We start from the raw sequence: 22,089 nt of genomic DNA, 5'->3' as shown, positions 1-22,089 counted from the left end.
GAAACAAATTCCAGCAATCCAGCATGCTCCATCCTGCACTTTCGCACAGTTCTGAGTCCCCTGTTAACCACTGTTCTGACCTCACTGTAGATTAATTTTGCCTCTTGAACGTCTTACAAATAGAGCCGAACAGTATGAACTATTGTCTGGTTTCTTGCACTTATCATTATAGGTAGTAGGCTATTGTATGAATAGGATATTTTTTGTTTCCAGATTTGGGATATTAAGAATAAAGCAGTTATGAACACTCTTGTACATGTCCTTTGATGGGCATACGCACTCATTTCTCTGCGATATGTCCTCGGTCATAGGGTAGCTATATGTTTAGCCTTGTACACTCTGCCAGCCAGTTTTCCAAAGTGATTGTACCCATTGACAGTCAACCTAGTACAAGAGTTTTCGTTTTCTCCACTTGCTAATTCTCCACGTGATAGTCTCAGTCTTTTATTTGGTCCACTTTGTCGAGTGTGTTATATTCGCCCATTATTGTTTAATTTGCATTTCCCTGATGACTAATGAGATTGAACAGTTTTTTGACCTTTTCCTTTCTTCCTTGCTTTCTTCTTCCCTTCCTCCCTCGCTTTCTTCTTCCCTTCCTCCCTCCCTCCCTCCTTCCTTCATTGTGCTTGTTAAATCTAATGCCCCTTTTATTGGTTTGAAGGAATTCTTTATATGTATACTGATACAGGTCCTTTGTCAGATATATGTATGCCAAACCTTCTCCCACACTGTAGCTTGCATTTATTCTCTTATTGGTGTCTTTTGATGAACAGAAATTCTTAATTTTAATGCAGTCCAATTTTTCAATTTTTTGATGGGTAGTGCTTTTTATGCCCATTTAAGTGATCTTTGCCTACCCCCAAACATATTCTTCTGTGTTTTCTTCTGTATGTTTTTGTTTACTTTTTTCATATAGGCCCATTGTGTATCTTGAATTAACTTTTGCATGTGATATGAATTATGGATCAAGGTTCAAGTTTTCTCCAATTGACAATACCGTTTATTAAAAAGACTATCATTCCCTCAGTAAATTGCAGTGGTGCCTTTGATATAAATCACATGATTGCGTGTATCTGATTCTATTTGGGGACTTTCCCCCTAGTGTCATTTGTCTGTTTGTCTTTTCTTACACCAATACTATGCTACTGCAATTACTAAAGCTTTATAGTAAGTCTTAATATCAGGTACTGTAAGTTTTCTAACTTTGTTTTTTTCTTTAAAATTCTCTTAGGTAGTCTAGACCCTTTGCATTTCCACATAAATTTTAGAATCAACTTGACAAAAGAACCTACTGATATTTTCAGTGGGATTATAATACTGAGTTTTCCAAGCCACAAACTTGGTATATGAGATTTCAGCATTTATTTAGGTTATTGATTTCTCTGAGCAGTATTTTTTTATTTTCAGGGAAGAGGTCTTGCATATCATTCATTCATCAGATCCTTTGTTATATCATTTATCATATTCTTCATATTCATCATATCCTTAAATTAAGTATTGGTGTTTTTGGAAGCTGTTTTTAAAATTTCCATTTCCAATTTATAGCACTTAATTTAATGAAAAAGACTTTTTCTGTTGCCCCAAAAGTTTTATTTTTAAGCCATCAAATCAATAGAGTTGTTATTTTAAGTAAACTCTATATACCTTGGTTTTACAAGAGATGACTGAGAATTTCTAAAAATCAATAGTATTTATCAACAAAAGTGGCTAGATTTTTTTTGTTTTTGCTTCTTTAAAAAGATAATTAACATACTAGAAATATGTTTTTTCAGTCTATATGAGAAATGTCTTTAATTCCTTTATTATGTAAAGGACTCTAGCAAATGAATACCACGTATAACTCAAGAGAAAAATGGATTGAGAAGATTAACAGATGAGTCATAATAAAATAAGAGTGGAATTTCACCAAAATAGAAATCAAATGGAAATAAAATAAACATTAGGGTGGGAAAAAAACATATTAAGCTTAACATGTTAACATGAAATGGAACAGAGAAAAAGTGTGTTGTATACCTTCAAATTAAAAGCTGAGTGGTATTATTATTGTACAGGTTAGGAAAAATGTTCAAAAATTAAAAATGTTTTACAATGGAATTTCTTGATAAGCTCAGCACTTATTTTATTGTCTCTTTTCTCACCTTAGAAATATTAGTCACACTCTAAAAACCTGAGCAAAATACATTTTCGGCATCCAGCCAAGACCCAGATGTATTAAATTATCATATTTGAGCCCTCCAGAGAAAACTAAAATGAAGCATATTGTCGAAAACTATGGACATTATGTTGCCGTATAATTCCAGCATGCCCAGATGTTCAGCTTGTCCAATAGTTGCTTCTCTGGGGACTCATTTTATCTTGAATCTGCAGAAAGTACAGGCTACTGAGACACCTGCACCCAACCAGCCATTCAGACTCACTCAGACCGTCTGCGGACACTTACGTATGCCCAGGCAGAAACTCACACGGCGATGATATTTCAACCTTTTCTTTCTTTTTTTTTTTTTTACATCTTTTTTGGAGTATAATTGCTTTACAATGGTGTGTTAGTTTCTGCTTTATAACAAAGTGAATCAGTTATACATATACACATGTTCCCATATCTCCTCCCTCTTGCGTCTCCCTCCCTCCCACCCTCCCTATCCCACCCCTCCAGGCGGTCACAAAGCAGAGCTGGTCTCCCTGTGCTTTGCTGCTGCTTCCCACTAGCTATCTACCCTACGTTTGGTAGTGATATATGTCCATGCCTCTCTCTCGCTTTGTCACAGCTTACCCTTCCCCCTCCCCATATCTCAACCTTTTCTTAAAAAAAGAATTTTCTAACAATGTCATAGTTCTATATATTGACCAAAAGTTTCCTGTCTTTTCTCATAGGAGAGATTATTTCATTCAATATTTTCTATGAATTTTTTACCATTTGTACTTCAATAATAACAGAAGACAAAGAAGGTAAATAAATGTGTGCTGAGGGAAGGTGGGTGGTACAAGGTACAAAGTAGAAGAAAAATCTTTAACTAAATGAAATTAGAACTTGTAAAATACAGGCTTGCTATGTAAATACCATGTGCATGTTGCGTATGGTTTTATAGATCTTGGTAAGTTTTTGAAAGTGAATTGAAAGCTGTTCTTATTTTAAGACCACTGTAATGCCTATTAAAGTTTAATTCAGGTATGCAAAACTCTTGGAAGAAGTGTTTCAGGATTATAAACATTCTTACTATTCTTCATAGTCTACTTATACCCCTATTTATGATTTGATATAAGTACTCACAGGGGCAGGACAGACTTTCTCCCATCATTTTCCAGCCAAGGGACCCTGTGCTCACTTTTCCATGTTTTTCCTGACAAGTGCCCAGTGTACAAGGCACAGGATGATTTACCCTGATTCACTCTTAGTTTTGACCTGTTCTCTGGGTATAGCTGTAGGTGACAATCCCTGAAGGGAAGCATGTTGGTAAGTTGCATTAGATGAGGCTGAGATAGCTGTGTCTGAGTAGGACTGTGTCATAGTGAACCACAAAATGACCACCTACCCTTGTCCCATATTCCAGTCTCAGTTCTCTGGAACGCTGTGCTCTCAGGTATTGGGGGGGAATCTGGCCAGTGTGACAGGGACAGCAGTTTGATCTTGTTACAGCCTATGATATCAGATGCTGCTTAATTCTTATTGTTGGATTGAACAGTTGGGAATATCACTTAAACAAAATTAAGTGTCCAGCTTTGGTTTAGAATCAGTCATACTGTCATAATTGCTGTTACATGTCTCTTCTGCTTACTTTGAATTAGGTCATCTACTACATGCACGAAACATGGATTTTGGAGTATTTCTTGGGTAAGTAAAACATGTGGTGTGTCTCAGTCCCTAAGAAGAGTAGGTTGTATTACACTGATGAAAAGTAAGTCCCAAGTCATTCCCAGAATATGACCAGAAGTAGAGATCCTAGATTCCGTAGTTTTGAGACCAGGTGGGCACACTCTTATTCATTTATTTGAGAGTTTGTAGCTGAGGTGCACCCAGTGGACAGAAATCTGGAGCATGCTTGAAGGCCCTAGATGCACGTCTAGTTTATTGCTTAGAAGGAAGAGTAGCATTCTATTTCATGTGTCTTCTTGACCTTTCTGAAAAAAATATAACAGGGCTTTGTAATTAGAGACCTAAATACTAACCTGGGGTTTGCTAATATAGGCTGTGCCATGTTGGGGGAGTTACTTAACTTCTCTGAGCCTCAGTTTTATCATGTGGAAAATGGAGGCTAAAACTACCCATACTGAAAAATCCTTGTGAGGATTGATCATTAGGGATTAGGTAGATAAAGCACATGGTATAATGCCTGACCATCATTATCATATTCGTCATTATTATCATTGTTATCAAATGTCAACTGAAATTTGTCTTTTGTAGGTGGAATGTAAATAATAATACCTGGGTCGTAACTGAGGAACTAAAACCTTTAACAGTGAATTTGGACTTCCAAAGAAACAATAAAACTGTCTTCAAGGCGGCAGGCTTTGCTGGCTATGTGGGCATGTTAACAGGATTCAAACCAGTAAGGAATCTGTTGTTACATAATTTTACAGGTAGCTCTCTGTGAAAGGTGGAGTCTAAGGAAATGAGGACCTAAAAAGAATATGAAGCCCCAGTTCATCGCATTGTACTTGTTGTTACCTTCCTTCTTAGGTTTGAGCTCACATGGTAGAGAAGAGTAGGAAGTGGGGGTTTCAGAGCCTTTTGTGGAGATAAAGCATGTGGTGGGTCTCAAGGGCTGGGAGTGTAAATCTGGAATCTGGCCATGGGTCTGCCCCTCAAGCAAGTTAGTCATTAAGTCTCTGCACTTAAGTTTCCTGGTCAGAAAATTGTGGCCAACAGCATCCCACCTACTTATCTCACGCAGTATATGTGAAAAATGCCTTGAACTTCTAAAAAAGCTCTGTTAATAGAAGGTGATAGTATCATGGTTTTGATTTTCCTCCCCCCACCCCGGCTCAATTTCCCAATCCAGGACCTGATATAACAGTGTAAAATAGCACAGTGAGGGGGCCTTAAACAGGATGGCTGAGGTTTCTGACATTGCTTGGTTTTCTTTTCAGGGACTACTTAGTCTTACGCTTAATGAACGTTTCAGTACAAATGGCGGTTTTATGGGTGAGTAGAGAGTTCTTAAATAAAATGGGAATTTCATAGCTGTTTTAAGAGGAGGGCTAGACTGTGCCTTCTGGTTAATAGTTTAATGTCTTCTAGAACCTGTGACACTGTGTGTGTTTGATCTCTTCCAGGTGTCATAGAATGGATTTTGGGAAAGAAAGATGCCAAGTGGATAGGGTTTATCATTAGATCAGTTCTGGAAAATAGCACAAGGTAATCTGTTTGGTTGCTTTATTATCAGATTTAATATTTATTATTTTTTTCTTGAGATACAGTTGACATACTAGTTTAAGATGTACTACAAGATGTTTAGATATTTGTATATATGGCATAATGATTACCACAATAAGTCTAGTTAACATCCATCACCTCACATAGTTACACATTTCTTTTTCCTTTTTTTTTTTCTTTTCTTTTTTTATTTTTTCGCGGTGTGCGGGCCTCTCACCGCTGTGACCTCTCACGTTGCGGAGCACAGGCTCCGGACGCGCAGGCTCAGCGGCCATGGCTCACGGGCCTAGCCGCTCCGCAGCATGTGGGATCTTCCCGGACCAGGGCATGAACCCATGTCCCCTGCATCGGCAGGTGGAATCTCAACCACTGCGCCACCAGGGAAGCCCTCTTTTTCCTTTTGATGAGAACTTTTAAGATTTCCTTTCTTTGCAACTTTCAAATATGCAGTACAGTATTATTAACTGTATACACTATGATATACATTACATCCCCAGGACTTATACTTATTTTATAACTGGAAGTTTGTACCTTTTTGACACTTCACCCGTTTTGCCCACCTGTCACCACCCACCCCCAGTCAACCACCAGTTTGTTCTCTGTATCTATGAATTCCTTTGTTTGTTTTTTGATTCCACTTATAAGTGTGATCACATGGTATTTGTCTTTCTCTGTCTGATTTATTTCATTTAGCAAAATGCTCTCAAGGTCCATCCATGTTGTCACAAATGGCAAGATTTCATTCTTTTTTTTTGGCTAAGTAATACTCTTGTATATCTACCACATCTTCTTTATCCATTCGTCCTTAGATGGACACTTAGGTTGTTTCCATAACTTGGCTTATTGTAAATAGTGCTGTGGTAAATGTGGGGCTGCAGACATCTTTCTGAGTTCATGTTTTCATGTCCTTCAGATAAACACTTGGAAGTGGGATTGGTGGTGGTGGTAATGGTGGTTTTAGCTTTTTGAGGAACCTCCATACTGGTGGTTTCATAGTGGCTGCACCAATTTACATTCCCACAAACAGTGCACAAGGGTTCCCTTTTCTCCACACCCTGGCCAACACTTGTTACCGCTTGTCTCTTTGATAATAGCCAGTCTGACATGTGAGATGATACCTTATCGTGGCTTTGACTTGTATTTCCCACCTTCTCATGCACCTGTTGGCCATCTTTGGAAAAATGTCTATTCGGATTATCTGTCCATTTTTTAACCAGGTTGTCTTTTTTTTTTGCTATTGAGTGGTATGAGTTCCAGATATATTATGGATATTAACCCCTCCTCAGATAAATGATTTGCAAATATTTTCTCCCATTCACTAGGTTGCCTTTTCATTTTGTTGATGGTTTTGTTTGTTTAGAAGCTTTTTAGTTTGAGGTATTCCCACTTGTTTATTTTTGTCTTTGTTGCCTTTGTTTTGGTGTCAAATCCAAAAACTCATTGCCAAGACCAGTGTCAGGGAGCTTATTGCCTGTGTTGTCCTTTAGGAGTTTTATGATTTCAGGTCTTACATTTAAGTCTTTAATCCATATTGATTTTTGTGTATGGTGTAGGATAGTGGTTTGGTTTCATTCTTTGCATGTAGCTGTGCAGTTTCCCAAACACCATTTATTGAAGAGACTGTCCTTCTCCAATGTATATTCTTGGTTCTTTTTTCATAACTTAATTATGGGCTCTCTATTCTGTTCCATTGATCTATGTGTCTGTTTTTATGTCAGTACCATCGTTTTGATTACTATAGCTTTGTAATACAGTGTGGAATATAGTTATTCTTCTTTTTCAAGATTGCTTTGGCTATTCAGGGCCTTTTGTGATTCCACACAAATTTTAGGATTGTTCTATTTCTGTGAAAAATGCCTTTGGAATTTTGATAGGGATTGCAGTGAATCTGTAGCTTGTTTTGGGGTAGTTTGGACATTTTAACATTAATTCTTCCAGTCCATGACAGTGGAATATCTTTCTGTTTGTGTCTTCTTCTGCTTCTTTCAACAGTATCTTATAGTTCTCAGTGTACAGGTCTTTCACCTCCTTGGTTAAATTTATTCCCATGTATTTTATTCTTCTTTATAGAGATTTATATATATGTATATAAATTTATTTTTTTTTTTTTTGGCTGCATTGGGTCTTCGTTGCTGTGTGTGGGCTTTCTCTAGTTGCGGTGAGCGGGCTTCTCATTGCAGTGGCTTCTCTTGTTGCGGAGCACAGGCTCTAGGCACGGGCTTCAGTAGTTGTGGCTCGTGGACTCAGTAGTTGTGGCTCGTGGGCTCTAGAGCGCAGGCTCAGTAGTTGTAGTTGTGACATATGGGCTTAGTTGCTCCGCGGCATGTGGGATCTTCCCAGATCAGGGATCGAACCCGTGTTCCCTGCATTGGCAGGTGGATTCTTAACCACTGTGCCACCAGGGAAGCCCTATTTTATTCTTTTTAATGTAATTGTAAATGGGATTGTTTTCTTAATTTCTCTTTCTGATAGTTCGTTATTAGTGTATGGAACCACAACTGATTTTTGTATACTGATTTTGTGTCCTGCAACTTTACTGACTTTATTATTCCTAACAGTTTTTTTGGCAGAGTCTTTAGGGATTTCTATATAGAGTATTATGTCATCTGCAGATAGTGACAATTTCAGTTCTTCCTGTCTGATTTGGATACCTTTTATTTCTTTTTCTTGCCTGATTACTCTGGCTAATACTGCCAATACTGTATTGAATAAAAAGGGCAAGAGTGGGCAACTTTGTCTTGTTCCTAATCTTAGAGAAAAAGCTTTTAGCTTTTCACTGCTGAGTATGATGTTAACTGTGGGCTTGTCATATATGGCCTTTATTATGTTGAGGTATGTTTCCTTTATACCCACTTTTTTGAGATGTTGAATTTTGTCAAATGCTTTTTCTGCATTTATTAAGATCATATTTTTATCCTTCATTTTGTTAATGGGTGTATCAAATTGATTTGTGGATGTTGAACCATCATTGCATCATGCTGTATGATCCTTTTAATATAGTTTATTTTAAATTACTCATATTAAAATATTTCCCAGCTTTATCTTCCACTGAGGAACTATTTCAGAATTTCTTAGGTGAACCTTTGACACTCATGGAATTCTTCATGTTTTGTGTGTGTATGTTTATAGCAAGAAAATGAAATGATTTATTTAAAAAGTTCTGGGGATAGTGCCCCTATGAAGGGAATCTATGAATTTTTCTTGGTGTAAAAAAAAATCCCCACCCATACAGAAAATAAAAATTTGTATAATAAAATCTTCATTTAGATCATAGTACCCCAGTGCACATATGGTCACCTTATCTTTCATAAAGGAGGCAAGAATATACAGTGGAGAAAAGACAGCCTCTTCAGTAAGTGGTGCTGGGAAAACTGGACAGCTACATGTAAAAGAATGAAATTAGAACACTCCCTAACACCATACACAAAAATAAACTCAATATGGGTTAAAGACCTAAATGTAAGGCCAGACACTATAAAACTCTTCGAGGAAAACATAAGCAGAATACTCTATGACATAAATCACAGCAAGATCCTTTTTGACCCACCTCCTAGAGAAATGGAAATAAAAACAAAAATAAACAAATGGTACCTAATGAAACGTCAAAGCTTTTACACAGCAAAGGAAACCATAAACAAGATGAAAAGACAACCCTCAGAATGGGAGAAAATATTTGCAAACGAATCAACAGACAAAGGGTTAATCTCCAAAATATACAAGCAGCTCATGCAGCTCAATATCAAAAAAACAAACAGCCCAATCTAAAAATGGGCAGAAGACCTAAATAGACATTTCTCCAAAGAAGATACACAGATTGCCAACAAACACATGAAAGGATGCTCAACATCACTAATCATTAGAGAAATGCAAATCAAAACTACAATGAGGTATCACCTCACACCAGTCAGAATGGCCATCATCAAAAAATCTACAAACAATAAAATACTGGAGAGGGTGTGGAGAAAAGTGGGAACCCTCCACTGTTGGTGGGAATGTAAATTGGTGCAGCCACTATGGGGAACAGTGTGGAGGTTCCTTAAAAAACTAAAAATAGAACTGCCATATGACCCAGCAATACCACTGGGCATATACCCTGAGAAAACCGTAATTCAAAGAGTCATGTACCACAGTGTTCATTGCAGCACTATTTACAATAGCCAGGACTTGGAAGCAACTTAAGTGTCCATCAAGAGATGAATGGATGAAGAAGATGTGGCACATATATACAATGGAATATTACTCAGCCATACAAAGAAACAAAGTTATTTGTAGTGAGGTGGATGGATCTAGTGTCATACAGAGTGAAGTAAGTCAGAAAGAGAATAATAAATACCATATGCTAACATATATATATGGAATCTAAATTTTTTTTTAAATGGTGCTGACAAACCTAGGGGCAGGACAGCAATAAAGACGCAGACATAGAGAATGGACTTGAGGACACGGGGAGGGGGAAGGGTAAGCTGGGACGAAGTGAGAGAGAGTGGCATGGACATATATACATACCAAATGTAAAATAGCTAGTGGAAAGCAGCTGCATAGCACAGGGAGATCAGCTCGGTGCTTTGTTACCACCTATTTTATATATATATATATATATATATATAAATTTATATTATTTTTTCTAGTTCTATTGTTGAGTGAAAGGTATAGACTATAAGGGTGAAAGGTGATCTCTTGAGACCGTTTTTTTTTTTGTCCTTCAGGTTAGAGGGAACATTTCAGATCTCAGTGTTTCACCACATAGGAGTCAGCGATTGTTTCTTCCTGAGCCATTGTTCACTATCCCTTTTAAAAAAAGGTGTTCCTCAGATATTTGTTTCCCTTTAGTTTCCACAGCTAAAAAATTCCCATTCCAAGTCGACTAAAAATGTTTCCTTTGTTTCAAATGTTTCTGTATAGTTATGAAGAAGCCAAGACTATATTGACCAAAACCAAAGTATTGGCCCCAGCATACTTTATCCTGGGAGGCAACAAGTCTGGGGAGGGTTGTGTGATTACACGAGACAGAGAACAGTCTTTGGATATATATGAGTAAGTACATTTGTTAAAGCAAAATAAGCAGACAGTAAAGCATAGACTGACGTGTGTACAGGTTTAAGGCATGAAACCTAGGAGGAATCTCTGTTTTTGTATCTAGACTCGACCCCAAGCAGGGTATATGGTATGTGGTGCAAACAAATTATGACCGTTGGAAAAATCCCTTCTTCCTTGATAATCGCAGAACACCTGCAAAGATGTGTCTAAACCAGACAACCCAAGAGGTACGTTCACAGTGTCATATACAGAAAGAAATGGTGACTATTAAAGGTTATGTCCATTCTGGCATTTTTCATTGGCCTTTGAAGAATTTATAAACCTCCCATTAGTCATTGTCTCTGGACAGTCCCAACTGAGTTTCTGTTTTGTTTTTAATGTAAAGAGCAAAATTTTGCCGTACTTTTTCGTTTCTTAGTTAATGCCGGACACCACTCTGTGGAGTTGAATGGCAAGAATTCAAGAGGGGAGGAAGAGAAAGAAAGAAAATGTGATATATTAGAATCATCACCTGTAACAGTGACCCCAAGGGAAATTCTTTTATGGAGGAGCAGGGAGGTTGATTGAAGAATGTCTTGGTCTGATGACCCACTTGTGTGGATAAGGCTGCCAACATCTGTATTTAATGTACTGAAAACAACTATTTTTGTGTTTTAGAATATCTCATTTGCAACCATGTACGATGTCCTGTCAACAAAACCTGTCCTCAACAAGGTATTTTTTTAAATAATTAATTAATTAATTTGCTTTTAGGAAAAGAATTTGATCCCATGTTTTTATCTTTCCCTGTTGTCTTGGATTAATCAGAGCTAGAATCCCAAGTCATGTTCAGCTTAAGGCTGCTTTTTAAAATGTTTTTGTGACCAAAGCCGTAACTCTTGGAATGTGACAAAGAAGTTGGTCACTGCAGCTTGATAATGCAGTTTGGTCAGAGTGTTATTTCCAGCTTTTCTTACATGGCATTTGGACTGAGTCTAGCATGTCAGTCTTGACTTCTCCGTCTGTGGGGAACCGAATGTTGTATGCTGCACCTGATACTTGACAAAGTCTGAAGTATCTTTTCAGACAACTTGCTTTCTTAGTGGATTAGGGTTTCTCTTAAACGTTATTACATCCTTTTATCTTATCCCTACTCTATAGCTAAAATATGCAAAAGTGTCCTAATCATCCAATTTGCCAGTAGCCCCTTCTTGTGTATTTCTGATCCTCTGATTTTCCCCATTTGTTCCTTCTCTTCTTTTCCTTGGTCCTTTTCCTAAACCCTCCCTGAAATCAGTGTGCCTCCGTCACCTCTGCCAGAACAAACTGTCCTGTTCGTTAGCATGTGACTGAGAACCCGGCCCTGAGGGAAGCCTTCCTTATGCCCACTGACCCTGCCATACTTCTCATTTTGCCCACTCCATCTTCGTGTGAGCTCACGGTTGGGTTACTTACACATTCTGTGTGAGCTGGGTGTGTGCCTTCTGCATGTCTGCAGAGCTTCCCTCACTGTGTGAGAAATGCTTTCAGGATAAGGATAGCCAAAGCTAAACTGTTTATACTCCATAGTACACCATTCGTCTTTGTAAATTATGCATTGAGGAGGGTTAAGTGAGCCTGAAAGCTTTGGTGGTGAAGCAGTATACTGCTCAGAATTAAGACCTTGTAAAGAACTGAAGATTCTCTCCCACGCCTGTTTATATCATGACCTATTTTAGTTGTTATTGACTTATTAATTTTTGGGATCTTTATATTATATGATACTTATTTTGTATCTTTTCACATATATATTACATATTAATTATTTAATGTTAAGAAACTTCATAAGCAATTCCACAAGAAATGCTAATATGAGGCAGGTCATCTTAGAATTGAAAACATCCTCAAAGTAAAAATAACTTTTCTTTCAGCTGACGGTATACACAGCCTTGATAGACGTTACCAAAGGTCAATTTGAAACATACCTGCGGGACTGCCCAGACCCCTGTATAGGTTGGTGAGCACACACCTGGCCTATAGGGTGCGACCTGTATGACATCAAGATGGGAGCTCACACGGGGCTGAGAAGTACAGCTGTCTGATCTCCTTCAGAAGACTGAGACTGAGGACGGGTTCTCTGAGGTGTGAGCTTGTCCTGCTTGGTATGTTTACAATTCACAGGCTGTTTTTGCCGTAATGGTTGATTTTTCTTATATGCAAATTAACTCCTTATAGTGAAGTACAACAATCATCCAGAACTTACTGTGGTTCATTTCAGTCTGATTCATTTGAGGATGGGGATGGGTAATTACAACTATTGCGGGACCCACCCCCATGGAATAAAGCAAGATTCTCTGTGAGCACAGAATCCTGTACATCTGTGTAATAGTTAAATAGTCCATATTATTCAGTTTTTCACTTTTATTTACATATTTGTATGTTTTTGTCTTTTCTTCCTGGCTCTTACTATTAAAATTAATATACCATTGTTTTTGCTGTCTGTGCTGTCTCTGTTTTTGTATCTAGACTCGACCCCAAGCAGGGGGTCGAGTCTATTTCGAGTATTTTCAGTGTATTTCACTAATTTTGATTGGAGGGGGATGAGACGGGCATTCAGCTGTATGTTTCTCTTCATGGGCAGCACATGGGCTTTTGACTGAACAGAAGTATTTTCTGGGGTTCTTGAAGTAACAGCTTTGCAAGGCAGTCTTTTATACTCAGCATTGAAGTGTTTGCTTTTTCATAACTAACCTACCACCCACTAACCCCAGGAAGTTATTAAATAAATTTCAAAAACAATCCTGGGTTCTATGAATCAATAGTAAATAAGCAGGTCAAAGACTAGTGGAAAATGGGAGGTGAACTGTTAAACTCTCCTAAGTATCATTCATTTAATAAATAGATTTTTAGTTTTTCCTGATCAATATGTATTTTTTTAACTAAGTATAGTTACTAAAAATGTTTTTCAGAAATCTATGAGAAGTGCTGATAGGACTTGTTAACCTTTCAGACCTTCAGTTTTGAAATGTATGACAGTTGGGCAAGACTGTAGCTACTCCATTTCTGTATAATGTCAGCTGTATTCGTGACATTCAGTAAACAGTCATTGGAAGAAGTGTCAGTCAGCAGTCATGTGGGCTGAGTGTGTAGCTCACGTGTTGGTTTGAGGGTGGGGATATGGAGAAATCTGAGCTGAATATAATATTTGAATTAACATTACAAGGGTTATGGAAGTGGGTTATTCAACTTAAGACTAAATGGTCACAGTCTTACATGACTAACCCTAACTCAGTGCTATCAACCGAGTGTGTGTCCAGAGGCAGCTTCTCCCCGACAGGTGGTGTGACTGCAGTGATGCTAGTATTATCTTAGTGAAGCAAGGAGAATTACAAGAGGATTTGTGTTGAAAACAAGATTCGATTAATTTTTTAAAAAATATTCTGTAATGTACACGTTTCATAACTTTTTAATAGAAAATGTCATGAATTTTTCATGAAGTCCCTTGTCCCCTCCAGTTTACCTCAGTGTGTCTTAAAACACTGTCATTTTCTATGTGCGCCATGGCACGCGAAAAGGTTGGAAAGCACCATCACAGAGCTCTGGGTGGAAAGTGAACCCGGAGGCCTTTCATCGCAGCTGCGTGCCCTGGGACAAGCCACCAAGCCTTCCTACACCCTCAGGTCTGCCTTTGTCAAGTGAGGGTTTAACCCCAGTTTTCTCCAGGGTTTTCTTCTAGCTTTATGAATCCAGATTTAAAATGCATCTCAGGTTAGGAGGCAGTTAGGTAGCAGCCGACCGCCAGGTGCTGTTGGAGACGTCAGAACCGTCGTAGTTTTCTTTATTCACAAACATGCATGGGTGAATCTAATCAAAAGTTTTCTTAGTAAGTATTTCAAAATAATGACGACACACTAATTTGCAGAAAGCATGTGCATTGTTAAAGCAGTCATGGGCAGCTAGCTCGGATGCCTCCAAATAGCCTGTCAGTTGGAAGTGGACGTTATTTTTATACACAGATAACATCTGTATAATACATATGTATATCTTACACACTGACAGTAAATTTGTTTCATTTTGAAAACATGTAGCACCTGAGTTCAATGCCAACCCTATTTCAGTCTCAGGAAAACATAATCAATTCAAGTTATGCTCTATAGTAGCCCACTGGGCTAAACAAACAATTTCAACTCCCACATACAGATATGAGACTGGGGTGAGAGCATTATTTCAAAATATGATAAGAGATGGGTGTTCTAACACATCAACTTGCAAGACCATGCATACCCATGTATGTGTGGGTGAGTGAAATCTCATTACCCCCAGGAGCAATGACCAAGGAGAAAAAACTTGATGTTAATAACAGTTTCTGTTATTCACATACTCAGGTACAATGAACCATTATCGCCAAATGGAATAAGTAAGACTTTCCATCTTAGTTACTGAAAATAAATATTTCCTTGTGTACCTAACACCTAATGACTGGCTTGCCCTGTCATTATCAGTAGAGAATTAAGTTTATCGTCTTGACTGTAGAAAATAGATTTTCAGTATTATGTGTTTTATCCTGTTAATTTACAGTTGCTAGATGGAATAAGGGAATCTGTAACAAATCAGTATGTACTGAACAATACCGTTGTCTTAGAAGCCAGGTAAAAATTTATATTTTTCAAACCATTTTCACGTTGAAAATCTGCCATGGCCAAAATAATCTGATATTGAAAATATTTTTCTGTCATCTCCTTAAGCTCTCAATATGCCAAGAGCTAATGTGATGGATTTTTAAAAAATCGTTAAGTTCTTTTTAGGAGAAGAGATTATAGCTATTTTTTTTTCTTTTTTTAAAATCATAGAATTGATGATAGGCTATCCAGCTAGATCCTAGATTTCAAGAGTTGAGTACAAGTGCTTTTAACTTTTTTTTTTCAACTAAGCTACTTAAAACAGTGACAAATTCAGCACTAAAAACACAGAGAAGAGCTAATAAAATTTTCAAGTTGTTTATTAGAATTTTAATCAAAGCGATTATCCTTTGGTGTATCATTTTGTGTAAAATACTTTGAAATAAATTTTTAAATAACCAGTTGCAGCTTTGCCAAGTTAGTTAGAAAACAGAAGTGTAACTTTTACTGAAGAATTTTTTATAATTTTATTTTTGACAATTCCATTAGTTTTCCTACAGAGCAACTTTTTTGCCCTTCAAATTAAAACAAATTTAAAACTTTTAGCACTGAGCAGCAGTATTTTAGAGTTAATATTTTAGAGTTTAGCATAGAAAAACAGGAAGGTGCAATTTTTTTAATCAAGTGACATTTATGACATTGATTTAGAAGGAATGTTTTTTTCATGTTCTGCTTTAGATACTGCCACAAGGTTTACTTAACAGTAATTTTAAAATTTTATTAATAAAGTTATGTAACCTAGGTATAGGTGTGTGGGTTTATACCTACTATACTAGGTATAGTAAAATAAAGGATTTTGTCTGTGTGCAGAGAATACCACATTAAATTTGTGTCAGACCTACTTTTTATCAGTTACACCTCTAAGCTACTTGATGGCTTCTGTACAGAAGCCAGTGGGCTACGTTATTTTAATATTTTTTTGAATATACAAACAATATAGTACTTTATTCCTTTTGGTTAGAAAAAAATTTTTTTTAATGAAAAGAAACAGAAGTCTCTTTATTTCACTCTCTCTAATCCCACTCCTCTCCTGGGAGGTAACCCCTCACACACACTCTGTGCTATGTCCTATGCTTATTTTTGTTTTTCGTTTAGCAGTATTAATCTCCTTCCATGTCACTATCAATTTTCATCATACTTTTAAAATGCTTTGTAGGATTCTAAAATACATTTTGTGGACATTTAGTTTTTCATAGTTTTGCAATTGTAAGTAATGCTACAGTGAACATATTTCGAGTATGTGAAAGTTTACAGAGCAGATAATAAAGATGTATTTAGGTGCACACTTACTTTGTACGCTACTACGGAAGCGCCTGCCAGAATGCTGGAATCTTTATACACTTCCACCAACAGTGGGGAGAACGCCTTTTCCCAAGACAGTAATTGTTGTCAAATGACATCGGTGAACACATTTGTAAGAGTGAGTACAGTTACTCTATTTCCATTGCCAGATTCATTTTCAGAGAATCCCTGGGGCATCCTGTAAAGACATTCCTGGGGAGACGGGGTCAGGTGGGCTACAACTCCAATTTGGCAAAGGGTCCACTATGAGTACTGATAACAGGTGCCTGTGTCAGGGCAACTGAAAAAAAGGAGAAGGAAAACCCGATGGAGGACCCTCTAAACCTGGAAAATCTGATCTGAAAGGGTGGGAAGAAATCTAGGAATTGTGACTCTTGGCCCTGTGTTCCAAGACAGTATTTTCCACCTAGACAGAATCAACAGCTTGTAACTGAAGCACTTCACATTGAAGTCAACAAGTTCAACACTGAGTGGTGTATCCAGGGCTCTACAATTACCATTTCGTAAATCAAGTCATTCTGGAAATACCAACTTACATAACATTCAACCCTTCTGGCTACTGAGTCACTGAATTCCAGAAGCCTTTGGGGACAACAACTTATCCAGCACTGGAATAAGAAAAAGATTCTATTCTGTCCTTCCACAGTGTCTGCCCAGAGATGGATAGAACCAGGCTGGAGTGATCCTTGGCCTTATTCATAAAGGCAATACTTAAGTGGTGCTCTGCTTGGAAGGCTTTCAAGGTACTGCTTTTGTCATGATTACATTTTATCCTAAGTACAAACAGGTCTGGCTCCCTTTTCTATATCCTTCTTACTTCCTGCAGCTCGACAAAGAAATGAACTGAGCGAACATTCATTCAGTAGGTGCACGTACAGTTCAGGAGAAAAGGGATAGTATTTTTAACAAATGGAACTGGAACAACTGGATACTAATCAGAAAATAAAGCAACATTGATCCATATCTCCATATACAAAAATTAATTCAAAATGATAATCAGTGACCTAAATGTAAAAATCTAAAGCTATAAAACCTCTAGGAGAAAACAAGAAAAATCTATGTGACCTTGGGTTATGGAAAAATTTCTTAGATATGATACTACATGCATGATGCATAAGAGAAAATAGTAAATCAGCTTCCATCAAAACTGAGAACTTCTTTAATAAGCACTGAAAAAAGAATAGAAAGCCTCAGGAAAGATTTGCAGATCACTGATCTAATAAAAGACTTTAGAATATATAAACAACTCTTACAACTCAAAAATGAGAAATCCAACAACCCAATTTTAAAAATAGGCACAATATCTGAAGACACTTCAAAGACAACATATGGACGGCAAGTGTGTACATGAGATGTTCCAGATCATTAGTTATCAGGGATGCGCAAGTCAAACCATAATGAGATACCACTACACACGTATTAGAATGTCTAAAAATTACAAAGACTGATGATACCAAGTGTTGGCTGGGACGTGGAGCAAGTGAAGTGGAAGCCTCAGTGTGTAATGGAGGAGTCATGAAAAATGGTACAGCTACACTGGGAAATCCAAACCAGAAACAATCCAGTGTGCATCAACAGATTAACGGATAAACAATGGTGTTATTCATAGGGACAGAGTAAAGGGACAAATTAGGTAATTAAAGAGTGAATCCCACTAGGGTCTGTAAGTAAAGAAAAAAGTATGGGAGACCCCTGTAAGTTAATGATCACTCAAGAAAGCAGGGTTGCTTAGCAACAAAACCATGCAATAGAAGCATGAGACATGCCCCAAAACAATAAAACAATGGTGGCAAGAGACCCACATCCATCCACCATACAGTGAGCTCAGTAAGTTAAATGATGCCTAGCACATGCTCTTCTGCGCACACTAAAAACAAAATATGAGGAAAAGGTGACATTATACCAAAACCTAAGATGATTTGCCATATTTAAGTACATGTTAATATCTTTTTGCTTGGCTTGACCAGGCAGGGACAGGAAGACCCCCCCCCCCCGAACGTGGAGGAGGAGCTGATGATGGAAGCCTGACGTCTACTCGGGAGTGAGGAAGAAGGGGGTCTTTTCTCTCTCCCCACTTTTCCTTTGATTATAAAGCCGTAGCCCACTAAGTTCTCAGAGCCTGGCACCCTCTTGCCCGCCTGCCTGTAAGCCTCACAAGCGTCCTATTCTAGTAGGTCACTTCTTACGTATCACTTTGCCTTCGCTGAATTTTTCACTGAGACATAAAGAACCGGAGCTCCTCGGAGCCCCCCGAAACACCACCTAGCAGTCTCAGTATGTCCATACAATGTAACATTGTTCAGCAATTCAAAGGAATGAACTATGGATACATGCTACAACATGAATCTCAAAATAATATGCTGAGTAAAGAAAGCCAAAGACATACGCTGTACAGCTGCATTTATATAAATTTCTAGAAAATGCAAGCTAATCAATAGTGACAGCAAATCAGTGGTTACCTGGAGATGAGGTGAAGTAGGGCAGAGGTGAGACGGAAGGATTCCCAAGAGGCCTCAGGAAGCTTTGGGGGATGATGGGTACGTTTATTATCTTGACTGTGGTAAGGGTATCACGGGTGTATACCTATGTAAAAACTTAGCAAATTGTATAGAGTTCACAATAATCACTCAAATAAGGTTGTTAAAAATATACCTGGGAGCACATTCAACAACATGGGTGGTCTGCTAGGTACTGGGGATACCATGTTGGGCAAAAAAGAAAAGGCAAGGTCTCTGTCTTTGTAGACACTAAAGACATTAAACAAAGAATCCTCCCTCCCATTTCCTTCCTCAGCTTCCCCTCCTTGCCACACACTCCCTCTCTGGTGACTACTGTGTCACAGGAGGAGGAGGTTAACATCAAAGAGGATTTATTCGATCGCTGCTTCAGGCAAGGGCTGCTAGAGTTAGTGATCCTAGAGTTTGAAGCCAGACTTGGGCGCTATTTAGAAGAGGACAGAATTCTCTTGTCTCTGTACAGATTGTTACATGCATTTTTGTGCTCTTAAAAAAGCCTATTAGCTCTCCTCAGGAAGAGCCAGCACTGGGTTAAAAAAAATGGCTCAAAAATAAACCCACACACCTACAGCCAATTAATCTTCAACAAAAGAGGCAAGAATATACAATGGAGAAAAGACGGTCTCTTCGGCACCTAGTGTTGGGAAAGCTGGACAGTGAAATTAGAACACTCCCTCACACAATATATAGAAATAAATAAACTCAAAATGGTTTAAAGACCTAAATATAAGACATTACACCATAAAACTCCTAGAAGAGAACATAAGCAAAACACTCCCAGACATAAATAGTAGCAATATTTTCTCAGATCCGTTCCCAAGGCAAAAAAAGTAAAACCAAAAATAAACAAATGGGACCTAATCAAACATAAAAGCTTTTGCACAGCAAAGGAAATCGTAAAACGAAAAGACAACCTATGGACTGGGAGAAAATATTTGCAAATGATGTGACCAACAAGGGCTTAATTTCCAAAATACACAAACAGCTCATACAACTCAATATCCAAAAAATAGAAGGGGTAGAAGAACCTAAATACACGTTTCTCCGAAGACATATAGATGGCCAACAGGGGCACATGAAAAGATGCAAACATCGCTAATTATCAGAGAAATGCATATCAAAGCTACAATGAGGTAACACCTCACACTGGTCAGAATGACCATTATCAAAAAGCCTACAAATAATAAATTCTGGAGAGGGTGTGGAGATAAAGGGAACCCTCCTGGACTGTTGGCAGGAATGTAAATTGGTGCAGCCACTATGGGGAACAGTATGGAGGTTCCTTAAAAAACTAAAAATAGAGCTACCATATGACCCAGCAGTCCCACTCCTGGGCTTAAATCCAGAAAAGAGGAAAACTCTCATTTGAAAGCTACATGCAACCCAATGTTCATAGCAGCACTATTTACAATAGCCAAGACATGGAAACAACCCGAATGCTCATCAATAGATGACTGGTTTAAGAAGATGTACACACACACGCTATGGAATGTTACTCAGCCATAAAAATGAAATATTGCCATCTGCTGCAACATGGATGGACTAGAGAATATCATAATAAGTGAAGTAAGTCAGAGAAAGACAAATATTTTATCACTTATATGTAGAATCTAAAAAAATAATACAAATGAATCTATATACAAAACAGAAACAGACTCACAGACATAGAAAACAAACTGTGGTTACCAAAGGGGAAGATGGGGGGAGGGATAAATGAGTATGGGATTAAGAAACTACTATATATAAAATAAATGAGCAACAAGGATTTACTGCATAGCACAGAGAACTATATTCAGTATCTTGTAATAACCTATAATGAAAAATAATCTGAAAAATATATATATATAACTGAATCACTTTGCTGTACACCTGAAACTAACACAATATTGTAAATCAACTACACGTCAATTAAAAAAAAAAGTTCTCAGAACAATGAAGGATGCAGAGTGTACTGAACAGTACCCACACGTATGCTTTCTTTTCTTTATCCTTTCCTTTTAATTGTATTTAAAGTGCTAGGGAAGGGTAATGATAAGGATAGAGAAATAAATTTGACATGACGTTTTATGGTGACAGATGTGGATTTTAAAACATTTCAGTGAAAAACAAGTCAGGAGGTATTGGCATCTATTGTAATACTAAACACCTTCAGTAATTGTATAGATCACAAAGACTTCAAATTAATCTCCTCTACCCAAACTTCTCGGTATAATTTTCCTTGATGGGTCTGATGCTTTGCTGAATTCATGGTGTTTTTCATACAAACAATATTCTTACTTGGCAGAGATGGCCTTCAAAGGGCTTGACCAATCACTGACGTCTCATTTAAACCTTGCTGTCAATACACACAATGTCACAAGAGTTGGTGCAAGATGTATATAAGTATACTCCCCACTGCACCCACCCCTCCACCAAAAAAAATGAAGAAATTAACTCTGCAAAATAGCAAATAGAAAACGGCCTTGTTTTTGCTGAAAAAACATAACGTGATGTTTGTGGTCTAATACTATGATGACACTGTACTTGTTCTCTGACCTCCTATTTGATCAGCATATTCCCCACAGACAAGAGAGGCTCACACTCATACTGCTCTTCCTTCTTTGCCCTACTCGGCCACTCCCTGCAATAATAGGAAGATGCCAATGCAAGCAAGGTTCCATTTTCCTTTAAGGTTAGAAACTATCGATAAGGTTGGCCCTATCCTTTGTTCTTCCCACATCTTGGATCCTCAGTGACAATATTTACTGAACACTAGGGATGTTTGGCTTTCTATTTGGAGAGGTAGGTAGAGTGGAATCCACTTGCTCTGAAGAAGAGTTAACATTAAGTTGTTTCTGTCTCCCACAGGGAGGTTAATTTAGCCACCAGGCAGTAAACAGTGGTGGTGATTTAACAATTACCTCTTTTCTAGAACAACAATTTCAAAGAATCAACCTAGCCACTTCCCTTTTCACAAATCGGTGACAATGAAATCAGCAATGCAAGAATACTGCCGATAGCCAAAGTCCTGCAAATAATAGGTGAGCTGAGTTATTACACAAGTAGTAAATGTTGTAGACAGGTAGTTACACTGCAAAGTTGACAAATACTATCAAACCAAATTTCTGTATAGAGCCAAAAGACAACCTAAATGAATGGAAAGCTATACACGGTTCATGGATTGGAAAACTCAATACTGTTTACATTTTTATTTCCTCAAATTGATCTATTTATTCAATGTTAATTC

At 37.8% G+C, this 22,089-nt stretch overlaps 1 protein-coding gene across 4 annotated transcripts in view; it reads left to right on the top strand.

The window, feature by feature from the left end:
* The window catches only part of ASAH1 (N-acylsphingosine amidohydrolase 1), a 42,458-nt gene extending 29,604 nt beyond the window's left edge, over nucleotides 1-12,854 (top strand). For all 4 annotated transcript variants that reach the window (XM_060136514.1, XM_060136513.1, XM_060136515.1 and 1 more), the window contains 9 exons: nucleotides 2,872-2,946; nucleotides 3,784-3,829; nucleotides 4,400-4,544; nucleotides 5,086-5,140; nucleotides 5,272-5,353; nucleotides 10,274-10,405; nucleotides 10,512-10,635; nucleotides 11,066-11,122; nucleotides 12,298-12,854. In XM_060136514.1, the coding sequence (XP_059992497.1) occupies nucleotides 2,872-2,946; nucleotides 3,784-3,829; nucleotides 4,400-4,544; nucleotides 5,086-5,140; nucleotides 5,272-5,353; nucleotides 10,274-10,405; nucleotides 10,512-10,635; nucleotides 11,066-11,122; nucleotides 12,298-12,387 (806 nt within the window). In that variant the 3' untranslated portion in view covers nucleotides 12,388-12,854. The remainder of the gene's footprint in view (nucleotides 1-2,871; nucleotides 2,947-3,783; nucleotides 3,830-4,399; nucleotides 4,545-5,085; nucleotides 5,141-5,271; nucleotides 5,354-10,273; nucleotides 10,406-10,511; nucleotides 10,636-11,065; nucleotides 11,123-12,297) is intronic.
* The last annotated feature ends 9,235 nt before the right edge of the window (nucleotides 12,855-22,089 follow it).

The sequence above is a fragment of the Lagenorhynchus albirostris genome, chromosome 21 (genome assembly GCF_949774975.1).
Source record: "Lagenorhynchus albirostris chromosome 21, mLagAlb1.1, whole genome shotgun sequence".
NCBI lineage: Eukaryota > Metazoa > Chordata > Mammalia > Artiodactyla > Delphinidae > Lagenorhynchus > Lagenorhynchus albirostris.
This window is presented reverse-complemented; position numbering and strand designations above follow the sequence as displayed.